The sequence below is a fragment of the Octodon degus genome, unplaced genomic scaffold (assembly GCF_000260255.1).
Source record: "Octodon degus isolate 3935 unplaced genomic scaffold, OctDeg1.0 scaffold00084, whole genome shotgun sequence".
In the NCBI taxonomy this organism is placed as follows: Eukaryota; Metazoa; Chordata; class Mammalia; order Rodentia; family Octodontidae; genus Octodon; species Octodon degus.
This window is the reverse complement of record NW_004524660.1, coordinates 4,517,241-4,524,350: the sequence shown is the minus strand read 5'-3', so window position 1 is coordinate 4,524,350 and position 7,110 is coordinate 4,517,241. Positions and strand designations below refer to the sequence as shown.

The window sequence follows — 7,110 nt, the reverse complement described above, 5'->3', positions numbered from 1 at the left end:
TCTCTTCAGCTAACAAAAACTATGAAATATGCAAGGAAAGTGGAGATTTTCAGGGTCTCTTTGCCAAGAGAAAAAAAGACAGACTAGTAGTTGTCATTTCTTTGTCATTACGATGAAAAAACCCCTCATTTCCCCCATTGTTCCCTTAAAAGACTTCCTAGCACTGCAATCTATAAGAAGCGGTTCAGTCTCGCCGCTTGCATGCAGTTGACATGGACGCATACTTTTTCAAGAGAAACGTGCGACTCGCCTAAAACACACATCTTGTCTCTTCATGGAAGAGTTAAGGACGTCTTATCTAAACCCTCCCCGGCATGAATGATTTCCCTCAGAGTGAGCCAAGCAGCTGGGTAAAGGTTAGCCATATTATACCAATTTGCTTTGTAGTACACCAAACCTCTGAAATGCCAACATAGCATACATTTCATAATGCATTGATTGTGGGACAATAACTCTTGCTCTTATTGTTTTTAAAAGGGTATTGGTGCCAGAAGAACAGAATGATTGATGGCAAACTGACATCGGAACATAAGACACTCATCATTTTGCATCAGATGCTGACCCCTCAGCGCATCTGGATGGCCGCTGTGAGCCGGGAACACTGAGGACCCCTCAGGCTTATCAGATGTACAGTGGGAAGGCCGTCACTTTGCTGCCCTGTCTGCTACTGGACATCTTCAACAGAAACCAAACTAGACCTGAGTCTTCTAGAGGTGTTCTGGGATGAAGAGAAACCTCCAAGTCGTTGATGCCCGGCACGCAGGATGTTAGGCTTTCACCCAAGTCCTCAGTATTCCTGAGTATGCGCAACATCTAAATCCCTCCCATTGGTTTTGGAATCTTTTTGAAATCTCATCTTCTCTCTCTAAGTATAAAGACCTACCTGCATAAACAGACACATATATGTGTGTGTAAAATAGACACATTCCAGATAAACCACGAAGATAACGAAGAATTTAGAGATGTATTTGTCAAGATTCCTGTCCATTCATGCCCTTTGGGTTACAGTGTCCTCCGTAATGCAGCCCTACCCTTTGGTGTGGGGACATTACGATGTGTGTAAAACTCAGATTTACACAGAAGAAGGGAAAGTGTGGGATTACATGGCCTGTCAGCCAGAGTCCACGGACATGACCAAATACCTGAAGGTGAAGCTGGACCCTCCAGACATCACCTGCGGAGACCCTCCGGAGTCGTTCTGTGCAATGGTGAGCCAACACGTTCGAGTAGGGTATTCCATAGGAATGGGGTTGAGCTGCGCATGCGTCCTGAGGTAGTGACTTCGCTCACAGTGGGGGATACGCTGTCCAGAATTACAGCTGATGCACTGGAACTTTCTGCCTCCCTGCAAATCAAGAATGTCACTGAAGCAGGTCACCCATACAGAGATACCTCTGTGCATGAACTTAGTTCTTGGCCTGCTATTCCGGTCACAAACCAAATTGAACGAGAGCCGCATCTGATTTGCCCATAAGGTCAGCAATGGACCTAACCATTGAATTTGATTTGGTTCTCACCCAGTTCCGTTTGCGACCAGAATCATGGCGAGAACTAAGCTTGTGAACTGAGGTAGCTATAAAATTCAAATGAAGATTAAATTTCAGATCAGAGATTGGGAGTATGATTAAGTCCCGTATATTATATGAAGGCAAAGTTCAGGGTCAAACCATCTCTGCAGGCTTCTCTATACTCATGGATGGGTCCAGTCTCAAATAAAGTATAACTGAAGATGAGGTTGGAGCTCATGGCATCTTTCAACTGGAAGCCATTGTGATTTGAAGGTTCATGGTTAGGATGCCAATGAGAAAAAAAAGCAGAAGCGGGAGGTACTGAAGTTTCTGGACGTGTTTTTCCAGAAGTCTTTTTAACCAACTCATGCAGCCTCTTAATATAAAAACAAAAATCACCCTTGTCTGTATGTTTTTCAGAGAGGAATGTTGGAATGGCACAAACATATTCCCTAGAAAACAGTGACCTAAGACATGAAAACCCAGATACTCTCTTTTAGATAAGGAGAAGTTACCAAATGCACTGTTCTTGGGGTATCTGGTTTTTTTCTGGGGGAAATGTAGATACTCTGAAAAAATGGCTAGCGTTCTTGAGTTCCCGCGCTGATCATGTGCCTGTAGGGTATCAGGGAAGAGACTGGTGATTAGAGTGGAGTCAGTTGACATGCTAAAGAATTCAGACACTATGCTCACTTAGTTTATGTTGTTGCTTTTATTATAGGCTGTCTTTATCTGACACAGGATGGTGGCCCCATTTTTCTCCCCACAGCAGATATAATGTTACCCCAGATTTTAATAGTATTTTTACTTGATTTTATTATCCTGAACCTGGCTTGGCATTTTCGGGATAGTGAAACTATTAATCAAAGTAGCATCTGCTCACAGTCCCAGGTGAGTTAAATTAGCATAAGAGCATCTTAGACCGAGGAGTATAGAAAAGGTTTTGTAGCAGGAAACAATTTTGAGCAATAAAGAGTGTTTTCACCTAAAAGCTAAGGGCTTGCCATTTTTCAGAAGTGCCTTTAGGGACCGGTTTGAATTATAGTCTCAACCTGACTTTGTGGAGAGTGAGAAAAAGCACTTGGCTATTAGTTGTCACTATGACTAAAGCACCCTGAAAGACTAAATATTTCAAAGAGAGGGCCCATCTCTCTGGGAACCAGGCGTACGCTTTGCAAAGAAGTTGTGTTTTAGAAACCACAGGCTTCCTGAGGAGTTTATTCAGACACATTAATAAACTTGTAATAAATCTATAAGAGCAGGGACATTTGTTGGTGTTGGATAAGGTCTTTAAAATCTTCTTCCGAAAGGGCCAGTTTAAGATCTCATTGCAAATCTGAAGTGAAATTGCTCCTCGGGTGATGGGTTGTGCAATCTTTTGCCCTTATAGCAGAGGAAGAGTTCCGGGCCTGATTTTTGTATTATTGAGAACACTCTAGCTCTCTATATTAGCTTATGTGGCACTTGTAACCATATTCTTCTGAACTTGTTTAATAATTGACAGCCTAAGTAAAGTGTGAATGGTGCTTTTCGCGGTGGTACTCCTCATGCGCGGGCGTGTTCGATGTGTCCACGGTCTGGCTGCTGGGTGCAGGGTCTCAACCCTCAGCCTGGGGCTGGCCAGCACTGGCCCTGTGTCCTGCCGAGCGGCCTGCTTGGTGGGCATCTTGGCGAGCTTCATTCTCCCACCGTGAGCAGGACAGGATGCGTTTTGGGGACGTTCCATGCTTGCCTGTCACAGGAACGTGATCTATGGCATTTGAACAGCTAATCCCTGTGAGTTCATTGGCTAAGTAATGTTAGAGGCCAAATGAGAAAAGAGAATTTGCATGATTTTCTTCTGCTGACCTCAAGTTCAGTAAGAGAGAGACTCTTCATGTTCACATGAAACTCCACAAAAGCCCTGCGTCTTCATTTGATGCAGTTATTCAGAAGCCTTAATGGATTTAAGCTTGTCATTGAGCAGAGTAGCTTTTCAAGAGGGATTATAAGGTTTGTGATAATCCTTACTTTGTATTCCTTAATGTAATATAGTAATTCCTTAATATGATAATTTATATTCCTTAATGTGGATTGGGGACTATATGCATGCATATGATATGCCACCTCAATGACAGTGGCCTAATATAGCCTCGCTCTCTCTGCAGTTTGGATTTCCATAAAATTATTTAGTGCAAACGGTTCCTGACACAAGGCTGTGGAACTTCTGCAGGTCGCTGTCACATCAGGCCTGTTTAGGTGCTGCTTAGCCCAAGGTCTAATGGGGACCCACAAAGTGACTTGTGTCACAATGCGGACATTCACTCCTCCTTGACACGGGCACCCGAGCCTGCTCGTCCAGGGTCGTTATGGCCCATTACATCAGGGCAGCTGCCAGGCGCGCAGCCGGCTCAGCCCTCCATGTGCATGTGGGCCGCAGAGTGAAGGGCGTCCCTTGCTCAGCCATTGACACCCTGATTAGCTGTGACCATATTAGTTCTGAGCACTGAGAGGGATCCGGCCGCAGAAATGTCCTGTAATTCTCACAGCCAATTTATTTAATAGAAAGTTGAAGTTCATTGGCGCTGGAGTGGGAGCGCAGGGCTGTTTTCTGCGTTTGCTGCACCGGTATTTGCCGCGACTGTTCGTGAGTTTCGCATTCATTTTAATCTAAAGTGAAAACTTAGAGAAAATGAGCATATGATTCCTTTCAGTAGTAGATCTCTGCTTATTAACCTGATGGGCGTATTTGATAAATCTTCAATGTCATGCAACTTCAAATAGTTGTATTTTAATCATACAAGTATTTATAACAAATACCTTCCTGGGAGGATTCTGCCATTTCTAACGAGGGCAGTGCAAAGGAGAAAAGTACGTGCGCATGAGCCCCATTTTGTAAACTGTACACTTTCTTTTAAACGTATTGTACTCCTTTTACACTGAGAGTGATTTAAGAAAGGAAGTCCTTGTTTTCATCAAGGGGGAGGAGTGTTCGGCCAGAGGAGGACGAACCACTTTTCTGGTTCAGGCTGGGGTGATGCGTGTGTGCGATTCAGTCCTTTCAGCCACACAGGGAGCTCCAGACAGCACAGCTCTGTCGGAGAAAGATAAAGATCTAGTGACAACAATTTGTTTGCATTTGCATAAAGAGCAAAGAGGCCAGTCTGAACCTGCATGTAGAGCCGAAATGACAACACAAAGCGATGACTTGTTTACTGTGTGTAGGCAAACTTCGCTGTCATCCTTCCATGCAACACCCTAGTGGCTTAAAAATGGCCAAATTATCAGCAATTATCTCCAGCCTGGAGCTCATTTTCTGGATAAGTTAAATAGAGGCTTTGCAAGGGAGACTGTGGGCGGGCGACACTGTGCGCGTGCACACAACGGTGGGCGCCGAAGTGCTGATGACTGTGGAAACGCGAGCCCTGGGTGCCGCTGTGGCTTTCAGAGCCAACCAAAGCTAACCCAGGAAGCCAAGACTGCTAGAAGTCTTCTGCGCATGTAATTTCGGTGTAATATTACGAGGTGGACGTTAAACGTCTCCCTTGGAGAGTTCTGGCATCATTATGCAGCGTTGCCTTTAATTACAGGGCGACTCATGTTACTAAAAAATGGTGGAAATAAAGTACTCTAAGGTGTAGTTAGCAATACTCTCATTATATTTACTGAAATAATTGTAAGAAAGGGCATAATTTTTCTAAATAAAATGTCAGAATTTGAAATGAAAATGGATTTTCTTTAGAAAGTTTACTAATGTGTGTGCGTTCCTGGTAGGCATTTATTCAAGTACTTTCGCAGGCCTATTAATGATCATCCCATATTGGGCTATTTCTACATCAAGCCCTGTTAAGGAAAAAGTCTTTAATTACCTCAAGCATTGTAGATGGAGCATATTTTATTATACTCAAATGACATTTACAAAGGTACTAGGAAGCTTTTATGTTGTACGACTTCAGAGGAACCTGTGGGGTGAATGGGTGGTCTTGCATGGTCTCCAGGCTTTCCATAATTTAAATTTCAGATGTGACATCATCTTGGGTTCCCATCTGGTGGCTGTTGGTGACCTTTGAGAAATTAATTTGACAAACAATTACAGTTTCAATGACAAGAGATTAATATCAATTCTTCCAAAAAGTAGAAATGACATTGACTTATATGATAATTGAATAATCTTAAAAATGCACTCAGTTCATATGAAACATAATTCAATAAGTGAATGAAGTCTTAATACAGTAACATCTTTCATTTGAACTGATTTATCCCTTAATTATGCCAAAATGGAATTTTTTTAAAAAAATCTGTGGTTCTTTCAATATTAGCACTTCATTGTTATTGGTTGATTATTTAGACATTTCTTAGAAAAGCTTAACTCATGTTTGTAGTGAATTAAGTTCCACAGAGATCAATCTTTCTGATTTATCACTACATGAAGTAAATGTTTATTAAGGACCCCGCAACAGCTCCTTATTATCTATTGCGTCAAATCTCGAGTATACTGCTTGCTTTTAAACTCTAGATACATACAGACTAACTTCCAACAACTTCCATAGAGCTCTACGGAGTCTCAAAGGACTTAAGATTAACAATCTGATTGGAAGGGAATTACTGGAGTGGGGCCAGAGCTTCGCTGGCTTAGTGTGGAGAGGGTCATGTGATGGAGCTAAGAAAGACTGTGACAGGGGCACAAAAGCTAAGACGGCCTCACAGCGTCCATGGGTCTCAGGCAGCGCCCTGTCCATGTGCACGCGCCTTTGTCTTTGCTGGGCTGATGCTTCCCGAGTAGTCCAGCAGTCTCCAGGGTGTAGAGGGAGGGAGCCGCGCGCACAGCACGTGTACATCCTGGCGCTGTTGGTGAGGAGCAAAGTCAAAGCCGGGTGGTCACTGCGCCCAGGAGGTGAGACTCCTCAGTGAGATTAACGCGGAGCAGCAAGCGCAGAGGCGAGCAACTGACGAGCCGGAGCAAGGCTCGGCGCTGAAGAGCGGAACGTTGTTTCCATGATGTTAAAGGACCACTTAGAGGAAAAACACTCTCTGGTAGCTAAATTCCTAATGTTAGATGGAGCCAGAAAAGAAGCGGGAAAAGGGAGAAGTGGGGCAGAGGGGTCCTGCAGCACCGGATCAGCTTGGTAGCCTGGTTAGTAGTAAGCCAGCTGAATAGAGGGAAGCAAAACTCATGAAACCTGAGAAACTGTACAGACACAAGCACAGGCGCTCGCAGACACAGTCACGCACACACACACCACTTTATTACAACAGTTTGCTGAGTTCTTCAGTCAAGTCTCTCTCCATAAGACCCCCCAATTCGTTCATTCAAGGTGAGAGGAAACATTTAATGTATGAAAAATGTGAGTTTTAAAGGTGAACTAGGGGCCGGGGAGATGGCTCAGTAGGATAAGCGCTTGCCTGGCAAACGCAAGGATCTGAGTTCAATCCCCGGTTCCGCCAAAAAAAATAAATTAAAAAAAAAAAAAAACAATAAAGGTGAACTAGGAGCCTTCAAATGACTGCTTTGTGGCAACCTCCTTGAGTTACTTCTTTTAATCCTGCAAGAAGTACCCTTGCCTTTTAATCCAGAGGAACGTCACTTGAAAAGTGAGAAGCAGAGTCCACAATACTGTACATC

The 7,110-nt window shown here is 43.6% G+C and overlaps 1 protein-coding gene across 4 annotated transcripts in view; it reads left to right on the top strand.

Moving 5' to 3' along the window:
* Positions 1-481: 481 nt before the first annotated feature.
* The window catches only part of Ntng1 (netrin G1), a 380,898-nt gene continuing 374,269 nt past the window's right edge, over positions 482-7,110 (top strand). For all 4 annotated transcript variants that reach the window (XM_004636958.2, XM_004636955.2, XM_023721719.1 and 1 more), the window contains exon 1: positions 482-1,208. In XM_004636958.2, coding sequence (XP_004637015.1) covers positions 963-1,208 — 246 coding nt within the window. In that variant the 5' untranslated portion in view covers positions 482-962. The remainder of the gene's footprint in view (positions 1,209-7,110) is intronic.